This window comes from Osmerus eperlanus, chromosome 13 (genome assembly GCF_963692335.1).
Source record: "Osmerus eperlanus chromosome 13, fOsmEpe2.1, whole genome shotgun sequence".
Taxonomy (NCBI): domain Eukaryota; kingdom Metazoa; phylum Chordata; class Actinopteri; order Osmeriformes; family Osmeridae; genus Osmerus; species Osmerus eperlanus.
This window is the reverse complement of record NC_085030.1, coordinates 10,574,215-10,593,500: the sequence shown is the minus strand read 5'-3', so window position 1 is coordinate 10,593,500 and position 19,286 is coordinate 10,574,215. Positions and strand designations below refer to the sequence as shown.

General features: G+C 43.2%; 2 protein-coding genes across 6 annotated transcripts; both read left to right on the top strand.

Annotated features, from left to right (window-relative positions):
* The first annotated feature begins 78 nt into the window (after positions 1–78).
* On the top strand, positions 79–2,769 carry LOC134032989 (protocadherin alpha-C2-like). Its single transcript, XM_062477081.1, has one exon. The coding sequence runs from the start codon at positions 313–315 to the stop codon at positions 2,752–2,754; it is 2,442 nt and encodes an 813-aa protein (XP_062333065.1). The 5' UTR covers positions 79–312; the 3' UTR covers positions 2,755–2,769.
* Positions 2,770–5,929: 3,160 nt separating this feature from the next.
* LOC134032189 (protocadherin alpha-C2-like) lies at positions 5,930–18,592 on the top strand. Of its 5 annotated transcripts, none has more exons than XM_062476058.1 (3): positions 5,930–8,680; positions 16,433–16,468; positions 17,688–18,592. In XM_062476058.1, the coding sequence occupies exons 1-2, from the start codon at positions 6,275–6,277 to the stop codon at positions 16,442–16,444; spliced, it is 2,418 nt and encodes an 805-aa protein (XP_062332042.1). In that variant the 5' UTR covers positions 5,930–6,274; the 3' UTR covers positions 16,445–16,468; positions 17,688–18,592. The 5 variants fall into 5 exon arrangements, 4 of the variants coding, with proteins under 4 accessions (XP_062332042.1, XP_062332040.1, XP_062332039.1 ...); XR_009931994.1 differs by lacking the exon at positions 5,930–8,680 and adding an exon at positions 11,468–11,597; XM_062476057.1 differs by lacking the exon at positions 5,930–8,680 and adding an exon at positions 11,622–14,462.
* The last annotated feature ends 694 nt before the right edge of the window (positions 18,593–19,286 follow it).

Sequence of the window (19,286 nt, the reverse complement as noted above, 5' to 3'; positions counted from 1 at the left end):
AAAGATCTTTTTTTTTTTGCCTCAAAGACTGCATTAATAACATAATGTCAAAGTGTAGAGACTTGTAATTTGCACAATGGGTCGCTGTTGGGCAGTTAAATACACACGGCTGTGATGCAATGGCCACCATGACAGTGCGTCATAGGTAGTCAGAGAATTAACAGTGGACTGCAAAATACCGATCCTTGTCTTCATTTACAACGTCAGGTAACTTGGGATACAGCTTTCCATTCAACATGAACTATATATAGCCTAGTTTAAATACATTTTGAGATAGCTATATTGCACAAAAGAGGGCATAAAGAAACGGCAATGGATACGAACATTAACGCTAGAAAATGGCAGAGGTACGTCTCGGTTTTTCTTCTTTGCATTGTCCTTCTTAACACAGTGTCTGCAGTTACGCACTATTCTATTCCAGAGGAAAAGGAGGAAGGATCTGTTGTTGCAAACCTAGCATCTGATTTGGGTCTGGACGTTAAAACATTGAATAGAAGGCAAATGCGACTGGATGTTGTTGCCCCTATAAAGTACCTGGAGGTTAACAAAGAAACGGGTGAACTGTACATTTTACGGAAGATGGATAGAGAGCATCTTTGCAGTTCTTCCAAAACGAATTGTTTTTTGAAACTGGACGTTACAATTGAAAATCCCTTACGAATGTTTAATATCGAACTGGAAATAATGGACATAAACGACAACGCACCTTATTTTAGAAGAGATGAAATGCATTTGGACATATCGGAGTCCTCTCAAGTAGGAGAACGGTTCTCGCTGAACAATGCAGTAGATCCGGATGTCGGCAGTAATTCAGTTAAAACATACCATCTGAGCGAAAGTGATCGCTTTAGTTTAGAAATTCAGACAGGGAGAGACGGGACAAAATTTGCTGATTTGATTTTGAAGAAGGCTTTAGATCGTGAGGAGCAGGGTGTTCATAATCTAATTCTCACCGCAGTAGATGGCGGAGTCCCGACGCGCTCCGGTACAGCCAACATCTTTGTTCGTGTACTAGATACGAATGACAACGCCCCTCAGTTTGATAAGGAAACATATAACATTAACGTGATGGAAAACTCCCCTATTGGAAGTGTTGTTGTTAAACTGAATGCCACTGACTTAGACGAAGGATCCAATTCAGACATTGTTTACTCTTACAGTTTGTATACCTCTGAGAAAACACAGAACACATTCAGTTTAAACCCCAATACTGGGGAAATAACGGTGCAGGAAATGATTAATTTTGAAGACTTTAAGATTTATGACATGGAAGTCATAGCAACGGACAAAGGCGCCAATCCTTTATCAGGTCACTGTAAGCTAACAATTCTAGTCACAGATATGAATGATAATCATCCTGAAATATCCATTAAATCATTCAACAGTCCAATCAAGGAGAATGTAGCAGTTGATACAGTGATAGCAGTGGTAAGTGTCGGTGATAAAGATTCTGGTGAAAATGGAGTAGTTGATATAAAAATTCAGAAGAATTTACCATTTGCGCTTAGAGAATCTTCTGATAACTATTATGAATTGGTGGTTTCAGAGCCTTTAGACAGAGAGAAAGTGACAGAATATGACATCACATTCACCGTTACAGACAGGGGATCCCCTCCGTTATCTGATAATGAAACAATGACTTTAGAACTACTGGACGTTAACGACAATGTCCCACAGTTCCCTCAGTCGTTCTACACTATACCCGTTACTGAGAATAACGCCCCTGGAGCCTTGTTATGTTCCCTCACTGCGTATGATCCTGACCTCCATGAAAACCAGTATCTAGTTTATTTCATCATAGAAAAGGAGATAGTGAACACCTCCATGTCCATGCTGTTCTCCATCAATCCGGAGAACGGTAATCTTTACGCACTAAAGACATTTGACTATGAAATAGAGAAGGAGTTTCTTTTCCACATTGAGGCCAGAGACTCTGGTGTCCCTCCACTCAGCAGTAACGTGACTGTGCACATTGTTATTGTGGACCAGAACGACAACACACCAGTCATCGTCTCTCCGTGGCGTGCGCACGGGTCCGTGGTGGAGGAAAAGATCCCCAGATCCACCGATAAAGGATCCCTTGTTTCCAAAGTGATAGCAATAGACACGGACTCGGTACAAAACTCTCGAATAACATACCAGTTTCTCAAGGTGACTGACGCCACGTTATTCAGTCTGGACCAATACAACGGAGAGATCAGGACTATGAGAATGTTCAGTTACAGAGATCCGCGTCACCAACGGCTGGTTGTCATCGCCAAGGACAACGGAGAGCCTGCACTCTCTGCTACAGTCACCATCAAGCTCTCCACGGTGGAGACTGCTGTTAAAGCCTACTCTGACATGACTGAAGTGCCTCTAGAATATGACATCTTCTCAGACCTCAACCTGTACCTGGTGATCGGACTGGGCTCGGTGTCGTTTCTGTTACTGATCACCATATTGGTCACCTGCGTGCTGAAGTGTCAGAAACCGAAGCCCAGCAAAGCGGCTCCTCCCTGCAGGAACAGCGTGATCAGCGAGAGGAACTCCACCATCGCGGATTCCACCCTGGTCTCCAACGATGCGTACTGGTACAGTCTGTTTCTAGCGGAGACGAGGAAGGGAAAGCTGGTAGTCAGACAGCCTGTGTCAAAGGGATCCAGATATATCGTGTCCAGTATTCCAAGAAGCACGGGACTGACAGAGACCAGCGACTCAGCTGCTTCTACTCTGCAGGTGAGAAAACTGATTACCCAATCTATTGGTACTTAATTAACGGTATCCCATCAGCTGTTGCCTACCTAATTGTCATGGTGATATCACCCCAAATACATTTTACAAAAGATTGAGACTGCTAACTATCCTACCGCCAATACAAACACAAAACCATGGCCTTAAAAAAAGTCTATCTTTCCAAACCAAATCCTAGCCAATATCATCCTTTTCCCCCAAAAAATGCAAGGGACATTAATCGTCTCGAACCCTTGTTTTATGATTTTGCTTTTAGCCAACACCGAGACTAGTTCCCATTATAAAAATCACTGTACCGACTTGTTACTTACTCAATGTGTCGCTGTCTGCCAATGAAATACACTGGACCTTGAAGTCATGGTCGCCATGACAGTGCGTCATATTTGGAAGTCAGAAAATAAACAGTGGACAGCTCCTCGGTGCTGAACAACTCGGTGCTGAACCCCTCGGAAATAAAAGGTTATTTTTGACTTGACTGGAATCTTTTAAATTTCAAAGTTGTGCCAACGTTTAAGTTTCACCTTCTAACTCGATAATCGGATATTCCTTTCCATTGACTGATAGTAAGAAATAGGATGAAAAGGACAATGGAGGCGTCTTTCACAACAACACGCTGTGAGAGGTACGTCTCGGTCTTTCTAATTTTCTCTGCAATGCTGAACGCAGTGTCTGCAGTTACACACTATTCTATCCCGGAGGAAATGGAGGAAGGTTCTGTGGTCGCAAATTTAGCCACTGATTTGGGGTTGGATGTGAAAACACTAACCAATAGGAATATGCGTTTAGACGTCATAGCTAACAAAAAATATCTGGATGTGAACAAAGACACAGGAGAGCTGTACATTGTAGTGAGAATCGACAGGGAGTATCTATGTACAACTAAGACATCGACGTCTTGTTTCCTTAAAATGGAGGCGATAATAGAAAACCCCCAGCGGATATTTTACATCGAAATAGAGATACTAGATATTAACGACAACGCGCCTCATTTTCGAAGGGACACCATCAATCTGGATATATCTGAAGCAACCCAGGCTGGAGAACGTTTTTCTGTTAACAATGCAGTCGACCCTGACGTTGGTTCAAATTCCGTACGAACATATATTTTAAGCGAAAGTGAGCATTTCGATATAGAAATCCAGACTGGTAGAGATGGGTCAAAGTTTGCTGATTTGATTCTGAAAAAAGTTTTGGACCGAGAGGCGCAAGCTATTCATAATCTAATTCTCACCGCTATAGACGGCGGAGTCCCCACCCGTTCCGGTACAGCAAGTATAATTGTTCGCGTCTTAGACACGAATGACAACGCCCCTCTCTTTGACAGAGAGACTTTCAACGTTAACGTAGTGGAAAATTCTCCAATTGGAAGCGTTGTGCTTAAAATGAATGCAACTGACTTAGATGAGGGAAGCAACTCTGAAATGATGTACTCCTATAGTTTGTATACGTCTGAGAAAACTCAAAACACATTCATCTTAAACCCCAACACCGGTGAGATCACGGTGAAAGAAATGATTAATTATGAAGACTTTCGGATTTATGACATGGAAGTCATAGCAACAGACAAGGGAGCCCATCCTTTATCAGGTCTGTGTAAAATAACTATTCTAGTCACAGATATGAATGATAATCACCCTGAAATATCCATCAAATCATTCCAGAGTCCAATCAAGGAGAATGTAGCAGTAGATACAGTGATTGCCGTGGTTAGTGTCAGTGACAAAGATTCAGGTGAAAATGGTGTAGTTGATTTACATATTCCAAATAATTTACCTTTTGCGCTAAGAGAGTCTTCTGATAACTATTATGAGTTGGTAGTTTCAGAGCCTTTAGACAGAGAGAAAGTACCAGAATATGACATCACTTTCACTGTTACAGACAGGGGATCCCCTCCGTTATCTGACAATGAAACTATGACTTTGGAACTACTGGACGTTAACGACAATGTCCCACAGTTCCCTCAGTCTTTCTACACTATAGCCGTTACTGAGAATAACGCCCCTGGGGCCTTGTTAAGTTCCCTCACTGCGTATGATCCTGACCTCCATGAAAACCAGTATCTAGTTTATTTCATCATAGAAAAGGAGATAGTGAACACCTCCATGACCATGCTGTTCTCCATCAATCCGGAGAACGGTAATCTTTACGCACTAAAGACGTTTGACTATGAGATAGAGAAGGAGTTTCTTTTCCACATTGAGGCCAGAGACTCTGGTGTCCCTCCACTCAGCAGTAACGTGACTGTGCACGTTGTTATTATGGACCAGAATGACAACACACCAGTCATCGTCTCTCCGTGGCGCGCTCATGGATCGGTAGTCGAGGAAAAGATCCCCAGATCCACCGATAAAGGATCCCTGGTTTCCAAGGTGATAGCTATAGACACGGACTCTGTCCAGAACTCTCGGATAACATACCAGTTTCTCCAGGTGACTGAAGCCACGTTATTCAGTCTGGATCAATACAACGGAGAGATCAGGACTATGAGAATGTTCAGTTACAGAGACCCGCGACACCAACGACTGGTTGTCATCGCCAAGGACAACGGAGAGCCTGCGCTCTCTGCTACAGTCACCATCAAGCTCTCCACGGTGGAGACTGCTGTTAAAGCCTACTCTGACATGACTGAAGTGCCTCTAGAATATGACATCTTCTCAGACCTCAACCTGTATCTGGTGATCGGACTGGGCTCGGTGTCGTTTCTGTTACTGATCACCATCTTGGTCACCTGCGTGCTGAAGTGTCAGAAACCGAAGCCCAGCAAAGCGGCTCCTCCCTGCAGGAACAGCGTGATCAGCGAGAGGAACTCCACCATCGCGGATTCCACCCTGGTCTCCAACGATGCGTACTGGTACAGCCTGTTTCTAGCGGAGACGAGGAAGGGAAAGCTGGTAGTCAGACAGCCTGTGCCAAAGGGATCCAGATACATCGTGTCCAGTATTCCAAGAAGCACGGGACTGACAGAGACCAGCGACTCCGCTGCTTCTACTCTGCAGGTAAACTAGCCTACATGTTCTGGGTCTACAACCATTATACAGGCCTTTGTCATTTTGTGCCACATACTGAGATTTCACTTGAATGTTCCTCCCAAATTAGTATTCAATTAAAACGACACTAATTCAAACCACTCCTGCCTAGCAAAGTAATACTAGACTCTTGTAGAACATAATTGGTATGTTCACCCAATTTACACTAGCTGCTTAAGCCTAAAAGTAAAAATCGATATTAAGGGCAAGAGACATGCACACTGTGTCGCTGTTGGCTAAGAAAACGCACGGGCTTGTGAGGTCGTGGTCGCCATGACAGTGCGTCATAATGAGGAAGGCAGAGGATGAATAGTGGACAGCTCCGCGGTGCTGAATCCAACGTTTACGAATGATATGACTAAGACGTTATGGCATGCATTGATATGCCAAGTGGACTAAGATTATATATATAGACCTACAGTATATATACAATATATACATATACAATCGTGACATACACGCTACACGAAACAACATTTAAATACGACGTCTTTACACACGGAGCAGGTGCAACAATGGAGTTGTATAACCAACAGCCTTGGCAAAGGTATGTCTCGCTTTTCCTAGTTTTATCGGCCACGTTGGACACAGGGTCTGCAGTAACGCACTATTCTGTACCTGAGGAAATGAAAGTAGGCTCCGTGGTCGCCAATTTGGCTGGAGATCTGGGCTTGGATGTCAAAACTCTGAACAAACGCAAGATGCGTCTAGACATTATCGCCAACAAAAAATATCTAGACGTGAACAAAGAAACTGGAGAGCTGTTCATTGTCGAGAAGATAGACAGGGAGTATATCTGCAACACAAAGTCATCGACATCCTGTTATTTGAAAATGGAGGTGATAATTGAAAACCCTTTAAGGATTTTTAACATCGAGTTAGAAATTTTGGATATCAACGACAACGCCCCACAATTCCGAAGAGATGCAATACATCTGGATATTTCTGAGTCCACACCATTTGGGGAGAGATTCTCTCTGAGCAATGCTGTTGACCCCGATGTTGGTACAAATTCAGTTAAGACATACTATCTTAGCGAAAGCGATCACTTCAATATTGAAGTGCAAACCGGTAGGGATGGGTCAAAGTTCGCAGATTTGATTTTGAAAAAGGCTTTAGACAGAGAGGAGCAGGCTGTTCATAATCTAATACTCACTGCTGTTGATGGGGGAGTACCCACGCGCTCCGGTACAGCCAGCATTATTGTTCGTGTACTAGATACGAATGACAACGCGCCTCAGTTTGACGAGGAAACGTATACAATGAACGTGATAGAAAACTCCCCTATTGGAAGCATTGTTGTTAAACTGAATGCGATTGACTTAGATGAGGGGTCTAATTCAGATATTGTATACTCATATAGTCTGTATACACCTGAGAAATCACAAAACACATTCAGTTTAAATCCAAATACTGGAGAAATAACGGTGAAGGAAATGATTAACTTTGAGGATTTCAAAATATATGATATGGAGGTAATAGCCACGGATAAAGGAGCTAGTCCATTATCTGGACAATGCAAGCTAACAATTCTAGTCACAGATATGAATGATAATCACCCTGAAATATCAATTAAATCATTCCAGAGTCCAATCAAGGAGAATGTAGCAGTAGATACAGTGATAGCTGTGGTTAGTATTGGTGACAAGGACTCTGGTAAAAATGGAGAAGTGGATTTAAATATTCAACGAAATTTACCTTTTGCGCTAAGAGAATCTTCTGATAACTATTATGAGTTGGTAGTTTCAGAGCCTTTAGACAGAGAGAAAGTACCAGAATATGACATCACATTCACTGTTACAGACAGGGGATCCCCTCCGTTATCTGACAATGAAACTATGACTTTAGAACTACTGGACGTTAACGACAACGTCCCACAGTTCCCTCAGTCGTTCTACACTATACCCGTTACAGAGAATAACGCACCTGGGGCCTTGTTAAGTTCCCTCACTGCGTTTGATCCTGACCTCCATGAAAACCAGTATCTCGTTTATTTTATCATAGAAAAGGAGATAGTGAACACCTCCATGTCCATGCTGTTCTCCATCAATCCAGAGAATGGTAATCTTTACGCACTAAAGACGTTTGACTATGAAATAGAGAAGGAGTTTCTTTTCCACATTGAATCCAGAGACTCTGGTGTCCCTCCACTCAGCAGTAACGTGACTGTGCACATTGTTATTGTGGACCAGAATGACAACACACCAGTCATCGTCTCTCCGTGGCGCGCGCAAGGGTCCGTGGTGGAGGAAAAGATCCCCAGATCCACCGATAAAGGATCTTTGGTTTCCAAAGTGATAGCAATAGACACTGACTCGGTACAAAACTCTCGGATAACATACCAGTTTCTCCAGGTGACTGATGCCACCTTATTCAGTCTGGATCAATACAACGGAGAGATCAGGACTATGAGAATGTTTAGTTACAGAGATCCACGTCACCAACGGCTGGTTGTCATCGCCAAGGACAACGGAGAGCCTGCGCTCTCTGCTACAGTCACCATCAAGCTCTCCACGGTGGAGACTGCTGTTAAAGCCTACTCTGACATGACTGAAGTGCCTCTAGAATATGACATCTTCTCAGACCTCAACCTGTACCTGGTGATCGGACTGGGCTCGGTGTCGTTTCTGTTACTGATCACCATATTGGTCACCTGCGTACTGAAGTGTCAGAAACCGAAGCCCAGCAAAGCGGCTCCTCCCTGCAGGAACAGCGTGATCAGCGAGAGGAACTCTACCATCGCGGATTCCACCCTGGTCTCCAACGATGCGTACTGGTACAGTCTGTTTCTAGCGGAGACGAGGAAGGGAAAGCTGGTAGTCAGACAGCCTGTGCCAAAGGGATCCAGATACATCGTGTCCAGTATTCCAAGAAGCACGGGACTGACAGAGACCAGCGACTCAGCTGCTTCTACTCTGCAGGTAAAACAAGCAAATATGTTAAGCATCTACAATCATTATAGGCTGACTGGGCCACAGACTGAGATTCTAATGTCATTTCTCCATCCATATTACGAGTCCTTTGCAATGGCGTTTATCCCAACCACTACTGCCTAGCAAGGTCATCCTAGACCCTTATATTTAAGCACATACGTATTTTCACCCGATTTGTAGACGTAATTTTGATTAGTTGTGAAATACTAAATGTAATCATCGAAACGAAGGGTGCAAGGCAATGCACACTGCGTCGCTGTTGGCTAATAAATCGTACCGGGTTGTGAGGTTGTCGTCATCATGAGTGCGTCATAATGAGGAAGGCAGAAGATAGTGGACAACTCCGCGGTACAGAATCCACCGTTCAAGAAATATCATTATTACGTTATTGCTTGCATTTAAATGTCTAATGGATTAATCTTGTATCGACAGGAGTTATATACATGCCGAACATAAAATAACATCTTGTAGCAACGTCTTTAGGCGTGGAGCATCTGTAACAATGGAGTTGTATTTAAAAGCGCAGTCTTGGACAAGGTATGTCTCGGTTTTTCTTATTTTATCTGCCACGTTGGACACAGGGTCTGCAGTAACGCATTATTCTATACCTGAGGAAATGAAAGTAGGCTCCGTGGTCGCCAATTTGGCTGCAGATTTAGGCTTGGATGTCAAAACTCTGAACGAGCGTAAAATGCGTCTGGACATAATCGCCAACAAAAAATATCTAAACGTGAACAAAGAAACTGGAGAGCTTTTTATTATCGAAAAGATTGACCGGGAATATCTTTGCATAACTAAGACTACATGTTATCTAAAAATGGAGGTGATACTTGAAAACCCTTTGAGGATTTTTAACATTGAATTAGAAATTCTGGATATTAACGATAACGCTCCACAATTCCGAAGAGAAGCAATACATCTTGATATTTCCGAGTCCACTTCAGCTGGGGAGAGATTCTCTCTCAGCAATGCGGTAGATCCAGATGTTGGTATAAATTCTGTTAAGACATATTATCTTGGCGAAAGCGACCACTTTAGTATTGAACTACAGACAGGTAGAGATGGGTCAAAGTTTGCAGATTTGATTTTGACAAAGGCTTTAGACAGAGAAGAGCAGGCGATTCATAATCTAATACTCACCGCTGTAGATGGCGGAGTCCCTACGCGGTCCGGTACAGCCAGTGTTATTGTTCGTGTGTTAGATACGAATGACAACGCCCCTCAGTTCGACAAAGAAACGTATACAATTAACGTGATGGAAAACTCTCCTATTGGGACACTTGTTGTTAAACTGAATGCGACTGACTTAGACGAAAGATCCAATTCAGATATAGTATATTCATATAGTTTGTATACATCTGAGAAAACACAAAACACATTCAGTTTAAACCCGAATACTGGGGAATTAACGGTGAAGGAAATGATTAATTATGAGGATTTCAAAATGTATGATATGGATGTAATAGCGACTGATAAAGGCATTCATCCTTTATCAGGTCAGTGTAAACTAACAATTTTAGTTACAGATATGAATGATAATCATCCTGAAATATCCATTAAATCATTCCAGAGTCCAATCAAGGAAAATATAGCCTTAGATACAGTGATTGCTGTGGTTAGTGTCAGTGATAAAGATTCTGGTGAAAATGGAGTAGTTAGTTTACAAATTCCAAATAATTTACCATTTGCGTTTAGAGAGTCTTCTGATAACTATTATGAGTTGGTGGTTTCAGAGCCTTTAGACAGAGAGAAAGTGCCAGAATATGACATCACTTTCACTGTTACAGACAGGGGATCCCCTCCGTTATCTGACAATGAAACGATGACTTTAGAACTACTGGACGTTAACGACAACGTTCCACAGTTCCCTCAGTCGTTCTACACTATACCCGTTACTGAGAATAATGCCCCTGGGGCCTTGTTAAGCTCCCTCACTGCGTTTGATCCTGACCTCCATGAAAACCAGTATCTCGTGTATTTCATCATAGAAAAGGAGATAGTGAACACCTCCATGTCCATGCTGTTCTCCATCAATCCAGAGAATGGTAATCTTTACGCACTAAAGACGTTTGACTATGAGATAGAGAAGGAGTTTCTTTTCCACATTGAGGCCAGAGACTCTGGTGTTCCTCCACTCAGCAGTAACGTGACTGTGCACATCATTATTGTGGATCAGAATGACAACACACCAGTCATAGTCTCTCCGTGGCGCGCGCACGGGTCCGTGGTGGAGGAAAAGATCCCCAGATCCACCGATAAAGGATCCCTTGTTTCCAAAGTGATAGGAATAGACACGGACTCGGTACAGAACTCGCGCATTACATATCAGTTTCTCCAGGTCACTGACGCCACGTTATTCAGTCTGGATCAATACAACGGAGAGATCAGGACTATGAGAATGTTCAGTTACAGAGATCCGCGTCACCAACGGCTGGTTGTCATCGCCAAGGACAACGGAGAGCCTGCACTCTCTGCTACAGTCACCATCAAGCTGTCCACGGTGGAGACTGCTGTTAAAGCCTACTCTGACATGACTGAAGTGCCTTTAGAATATGACATCTTCTCAGACCTCAACCTGTACCTGGTGATCGGACTGGGCTCGGTGTCGTTTCTGTTGCTGATCACCATATTGGTCACCTGCGTGCTGAAGTGTCAGAAACCGAAGCCCAGCAAAGCGGCTCCTCCCTGCAGGAACAGCGTGATCAGCGACAGGAACTCCACCATCGCGGATTCCACCCTGGTCTCCAACGATGCGTACTGGTACAGTCTGTTTCTAGCGGAGACGAGGAAGGGAAAGCTGGTAGTCAGACAGCCTGTGCCAAAGGGATCCAGATATATCGTGTCCAGTATTCCAAGAAGCACGGGACTGACAGAGACCAGCGACTCAGCCGCTTCTACTCTGCAGGTAAGATAATTTCAATAAATTAGACAATCAATTATGGCCAATTTCTATAAGTGCATTTCCTTACTTTCGTGACTTAGTGTCCTTTAAATGACAAGAGTATGGCTCGAGTAAGATATTTCTTCACTCATAAAGGATACCATTAGACCTAGGCTACTTTTGACAAAATTGTACTTCCTTTTAGTGTAAACTGTAATTTTGATTCTGACAGAAAAAGACCAATAAAATGCGCCAAGCGTCGCTACTTACTAGTAAAAGGCCTCCTTTTGTGATGTCATGCTCGCCATGACACTTCGTCATATGAAAAGCAAATAGTTTGGAACAGAGACAGCTCCCAAACAGCCAATCTACCTACCCCTCTGATAGACCACCCGGTCGGCAATACACTCGCTTCTATTCGCGTTTACAGTTGCCTTTTTTTCACCTGTACAAACGCGCAAGGTGCAACGTTTTCGAACGATGGAAACGAATTCGTTAGTTCACACATGGATAAGGTACGTTTCTGTGTTTCTTCTTATCTCTGCCGCCCAGGACTTAGCTTCTGCTGTAACACACTATTCTATCCCAGAGGAAATGGAGGAAGGCTCGGTTGTCGCCAATTTAGCTGCTGATCTGGGACTAGACGTGAAGACACTGAGCAGACGGAAAATGCGTTTAGACATTATCGGAAATAAGAAATATTTGGATGTCAACAAAGAAACTGGAGAATTGTATGTTGTTGAGAAGATAGACCGAGAATTTATTTGCGCTATCAAAACAGCCACAACGTGCTTCATGAAAGTAGATGCTACAATCGAAAACCCAATACGAATGTTTAACATCGAACTGGAAATCATGGATATTAATGACAATGCGCCATATTTCAGAAGGGATACAATGCACCTTGACATCTCCGAGTCCACTCCAGCTGGCGAGAGATTTTCTCTAAATAATGCCATCGACCCTGACGTTGGTTCGAACTCCGTTAAAACCTACTACTTAAGGGAAAGTGAACATTTTAATATTGAAGTTCAGACTGGGAGGGACGGGTCCAAATTTGCAGATTTGATTCTGAAGAAGGCTTTAGACCGAGAAGAGCACGCTGTTCATAATCTCATACTCACCGCTGTAGACGGTGGAGTCCCCACCCGCTCCGGCACAGCCAGTATTATTGTTCGAGTACTCGATACCAATGACAACGCCCCTCAGTTTGACCAAGATGTATACAAAATTAATTTAATGGAAAACTCTCCAATAGGAAGTCTAGTATTTCAATTTAACGCAACGGATCCAGATGAGGGCACCAACTCGGAAATATCTTATTCTTTTAGTTTGTACACATCAGAAAAAACGCAAAGCACTTTCAGTTTGAATCCTAAAACAGGGGAAATCCGAGTAAAAGAAATGATTAATTATGAAGATTTCAGAATTTATGACATGGAAGTTATTGCAACTGATCAAGGTAGCAATCCTTTATCAGGTCAGTGCAAGCTAAATATTCTGGTCACAGATATGAATGATAATCATCCTGAAATATCCATCAAATCATTCCAGAGTCCAGTCAAGGAGAATGTAGCAGTTGATACTGTGATAGCTGTAGTTAGTGTCAGTGATAAAGACTCTGGTGAAAATGGAGTAGTTGATATACATATCTCAAAGGGTTTGCCATTTGCGTTTAGAGAGTCTTCTGATAACTATTATGAGTTGGTAGTTTCAGAGCCTTTAGACAGAGAGAAAGTGCCAGAATATGACATCACTTTCACTGTTACAGACAGGGGATCCCCTCCGTTATCTGACAATGAAACTATGACTTTAGAACTACTGGACGTTAACGACAACGTTCCACAGTTCCCTCAGTCGTTCTACACTATACCCGTTACTGAGAATAATGCCCCTGGGGCCTTGTTAAGTTCCCTCACTGCGTTTGATCCTGACCTCCATGAAAACCAGTATCTTGTTTATTTCATCATAGAAAAGGAGATAGTGAACACCTCCATGTCCATGCTGTTCTCCATCAATCCAGAGAATGGTAATCTTTACTCACTAAAGACGTTTGACTATGAAATAGAGAAGGAGTTTCTTTTCCATATTGAGGCCAGAGACTCTGGTGTCCCTCCACTCAGCAGTAACGTGACTGTGCACATTGTTATTGTGGACCAGAATGACAACACACCAGTCATCGTCTCTCCGTGGCGTGCACACGGCTCGTTAGTCGAGGAAAAGATCCCCAGATCCACCGATAAAGGATGCCTTGTTTCCAAGGTGATAGCTATAGACACGGACTCTGTAAAAAACTCTCGGATAACATACCAGTTTCTCCAGGTGACTGACGCCACCTTATTCAGTCTGGATCAATACAACGGAGAGATCAGGACTATGAGAATGTTCAGTTACAGAGATCCGCATCACCAACGGCTGGTTGTCATCGCCAAGGACAACGGAGAGCCTGCGCTCTCTGCTACAGTCACCATCAAGCTCTCCACGGTGGAGACTGCTGTTAAAGCCTACTCTGACATGACTGAAGTGCCTCTAGAATATGACATCTTCTCAGACCTCAACCTGTATCTGGTGATCGGACTGGGCTCGGTGTCGTTTCTGTTACTGATAACCATATTGGTCACCTGCGTGCTGAAGTGTCAGAAACCGAAGCCCAGCAAAGCGGCTCCTCCCTGCAGGAACAGCGTGATCAGCGAGAGGAACTCCACCATCGCGGATTCCACCCTGGTCTCCAACGATGCGTACTGGTACAGTCTGTTTCTAGCGGAGACGAGGAAGGGAAAGCTGGTAGTCAGACAGCCTGTGCCAAAGGGATCCAGATATATCGTGTCCAGTATTCCAAGAAGCACGGGACTGACAGAGACCAGCGACTCAGCTGCTTCTACTCTGCAGGTAAGCATGACTTTCAGCTGTATTCCAACTTAAGCACCTTAAAAAACTGAAGTTTGAGTTTTCACTCCTTCAACACTCCAAAGCTCATTACTTGAGTTTTACAGAGTGAACTTTTGTGCAAGGCCTTCCACATGAAGGAAATCCTAAACTGGTGATCTAAAGCCAAGGGGTATCTCCTTGGGTTCTGAACACTTTCCCTGGTCTCAGGAAGGTTACTCACCATTCTACTCTAATTGCCAAACCGCATTTGTGCACATTCAAATATCTTTAAGCACAGCTGTCCTAAATACTTCACAACCTCATGTGACATCTTTTGAGCTTGTGTCATTTTGTGTTTCACAAAACAACATATAATACAACTTATAAGTAAAGAAAACAATCCAACAAAATCTAAAAGTAAAACTTGTCCCCTCCCAATAATTACCCTTTTTTCTTCCCTTCCTATGGAGAAATCTCTGATCTGACTGGATTAGTACCAATGTTGTAGATAGGAACAGTGTTTAACTTTTACATGCAAGTTTGTATAGACATTATTTAGGAAGAGGCCAAGCTTTAGATTATTTAAACAGGTTTTAACGTGCCCACATTCACACTTTATCAAAGTGTATATTTGGAGAGGATGACATGTACCATAAAATTGAACTTGATTAAATAAACCTCTTTTACAAATCATTGTCACATCTGTCCTTTCATTCTCAATGCAAAAAAAACAAAACAGGTGTGTTTCTGCTCCATCAGTAATCCTCACCCCAGGCTTAGCTCTCTTCTCGTGGCAGAAAGCCTTTACCTGTGGTTTTAATCACATTTATTCCCCCTGGCACCTCAGTGAACAGCTGCAACAACCTGCTCCTACTAGCCTTCTCTAATATGGTGTGACAGGTTGAGTTGCGTGTTGTAGCAGTGTTTGCCACTCTGTGGCCTATATTTCAGCAGAGTGACCGATGCCAGAATCGCTTTTTGGAGCTAACAAGCATTAATGTTTGTATACGTTGGTATACGATCCAACCATAAAGAGTCTGAAAGACACCCTCTGGGATTCCCATACAGGCCATTTTTTAATACAATTTTCTCTCCTACACTGTAGCCACATGACCAGTTCATTCAGTTATAGCAATGTGCTATATCAGTAAATTCCATGCACTATGAACAACCCCGTTGATGTCCTTTGATTTAAACGCTACAATCTCCAGCTGTTCACGCACCCTCTCTGTATCTGTCCCAGCCCAGGCCAGCGTGCTGCTAGCCACCCTCTCTGTCAGTGCTGCAGAGGCTCCCTCCTCCTTTTCCCTCCTCTCCCTCTCATTTGTCCTTACGTCATCCTGAAGGGAAATGGGAGCATGGAGAAGGTCTGCAGTATGAGAGAGAGAGAGGGAGGGAGGGAGGGAGGGGGGTGGGGGACACAGGCTTTGGGGGGCTGACATTCTTTTCTGCTCTGCATAACACTGGTCTTTTGTAGCAAGTCCAGCTGTTGAATTATAGCCTGGTTTCACTGCCTCTACTGTATGTCCGTGTTTATGACAGTGTTTATATGTGTTTAATTGTAGTTGGGCCAGTCTGGATCAATAGCGTCCAGTTGGATGCAATGTTACAGACATTACACTTTTAGAGATATGTGTTGAAAAGGTAGGTATCTGCAGAATGTGTTTTTTGTATGTATATGTGTGTGCATACATGCTTGAGTAACTGCTGAGAATGTCAACTTTCTAACCAGATTTTTTTTTCCAGATGCAGATGGAGTTCTCTAGCCATGCTCTCTTGCCACTGTCGATCATACCATTACCGAACCCTAGAATAATATTATTATGACATACATCAATATGACTATCTTTCCTTCACAAATGAACATATAGTGTATGTGAGTCAAACTATAAGATAACCATAAGGTTAGTCATACATTACAGGATTTCATCTTATGTGTTTACAATGACCTGACCATTAAAATGATTGTTTCTTTTCTTCCTGCTCTAAAGTACTCTAAATGAGGGAAGTCCATCCTGCAGCTGGAGGTATGCAGGAGTCTCACTCCCCCGTCCTGACCCGGACCCACACCCCCACCCCCTCTCTTGAATGACCTTACACAAATGAGTGTTTTGGTGTTGTTTGGTTTTGTTGTCAGAGTTTTGCCTTCTGTCCTATGTTTTTGGTCTTCTCCGAGGAGGAGCTGTGGTTGTTGTGAACAAAAGCCTTATCTGTTGACATCGAGCACCCTTGCTCCTAACGCTGTGTGCGTGTGACCTCTCACCCCGAGGCCTCAGACCTCTTCGTACATGGGCTAAACTTGGTCTAACATTACCACCGCATTAATATCCTCTGCCAATAATATAGCTATGATGTGATGAGTTGCTAACAACAATATTCATATATATTTGGCAGGGGCTCTGTGTTAATAAGAATTATGGAGATGGATTGAGGTATGCCCCCCATCCCATGCTTTTGTCTCATACATGATGCTAACCCCTCATACAATAGAGCATATTTTGATACTTTTAGTCTAGGAAAAGACTCATTCCGAGTCGGTGTAACTGGTCCTCTTTATATTCACCCATCACTGAGTGTCTGCTCCCCCTGACTGAGGTACCTGACAACAGCCCTTCTGCCCCAGGCTTTCACTGACATCACTGATGCTTTGTCCTACAACAGAAAGAACACACACATGCTCAGACGATTCTGCTACAGAAACGCATATAGCCCTGTATGTCTTTAGCTTACAGTCAGTATACTCTCTTACAGTCTGGTGCATGTGATATTAATCTGTGTTCATCCCTCGTAGTCCCATCACTAATTTATTTAGTGTAGTCACACATATTGTATATTTGATATGCTTGTTGGATTTAATTGTTTTTTATTTCTGGTGTGATTAATGAGTGTTTTAATTTACTGTAAGCAAGTTCACATAGAGAGGAAGCGTTAATTCCTGTCTGCTGCAACACAATTTGGGACCTAATTCTTTGTGCAGGGGGATGCAAAGGGAAACGAATCACCCAGTTACTTAGCAACCACCACCCCCCTCCCCTCATGTAATCTTGGAGCATGGTGTGTTCATTGATAGTCTCACCACTACATGTCATATTTCCTAGGGTCTGCCCCCACCCTCATTCTGCCTGAATCCCCTGTCTGAGTGACAGACTATGGCTGCATGAGACATGACAGAGTCTGGCCATTCACAAGGCTGGAAACAATTCTGGCCCTGCCCCTCTTTGTCTAATTCTCTTTTCTCATTTGTAGGCATCCACCACTACCAGTAGCAGTTCCTCATAAAGCCCCCACCCAACTGGTCTACCTGACTGACCCCAGGAGGATACCCCCAGTGTGATGAAGAAAGGAGATCTACTCCCCCCCCCATCCCTCACTGGAACATATTTTCCGACAGTATAGTCTTTATAAGGATTCAAGTCACCGACACCCAAAGGACCAAAAAGAAGCTATGGTGACCCCCCCCCCCCCCCCCGAACCAATCTTGTATAAGCACACCCGCTAAAGCCAATCAGCCAGCATACCACCTTTTTGTTCATTCAACACGCATGCATCTGAATGGCTCTGGCCCAATTTCACTGAGCTCTTCATGGACGGCTTTGAAGGGAAAAGACCACAGAGACACACTGACTGTACAGGAAGAGATGTTCCTTGGACATTCAAAGAAAGGAGTCCCACCATGAACTGAAGGAGATGGACATTGGAATGTGGAAATGCCTTTAAAGACTGTATCCCATCTCTACAAAAAAAATCCTTGATGTTCATTTTGTAAAAAATGTTCTGGCCTCTTAAAAGCATTTGTGTGAAAATGTGTATAGTAAAAAAAACATACAACTAAAGTATGAAAACATCTTGAGTACATGGGAATCAATGTTGTGTATGGTAGTAGTCTTTTAGTACGTTTTCGTACAGTGTCCAAAATAACTTGTGTACAATGTGTGAAATGGACTGATTACAGTAGCTGTCATCAATCTGTTTACCAGCCAAGTAAATGTGAGGCCTTCTTCATCAGTATATATTTGCCATTTAGTTTATCTGCATGAAGATATTAATGTACAATAAGTGCTGTGTCAGTTTTAGCTGTGAGATGGTTTGAGTGACCCACAATATATAACTACTCAGCCTCACTCCCCATCCCTGTTTTATTGTGGACTTTCTACATAAGGAGCACACTGCTGCATTCTCAAAGCGGCTAACTGAGAAGAACCATAAAGACTAAGGGTCTGGAGGAGGGATGGACTTTACCAGGAAGATTTCAAGAAAGAAGTGACATGTGGCTCCATTTCAACTCCCAGTGCTGCTGATTCAAGTGGTAAAGGAAACACGTGTTAACCCTCGTGCTGCCTTCGGGTCACATGACCCAAAGGTTCATAACGAACCATCGTTGTGTTTACCCAATTTTACCCAATACAAAAACAAATACAAATAATTTTCTTTTAACCATTCCAATGTGGGGGGTCTGAGACAGCCCGACAGTTAAAAGAAAATGCTTCACTTTGTTTTTGTATGAGGTAAATTTGTCACAATACGACGGTGGGTCACAATGACTGATGGGTCAGAATGACCCGAAGATAACACAAGGGTTAAAGGATGATATCTCTCTGATACGTCATTCACTGTTGCAGGCAGAACTCTTAGAATATTTGATTGTTAGTGGGGCCTCATTTGTAAGTTCCCAATTGTTTGACCCTGGTTCACACTAGGTGGTTTGACCCTGGTTCACACTGGGTGGTTTGACCCTGGTTCACACTGGGTGGTTTGACCCTGGTTCACACTAGGTGGTTTGGATGAACATGAGTGAGATAACATTCTCAAATCCAGGCTCAGAGTGGATGCAAATGAAATGAATGA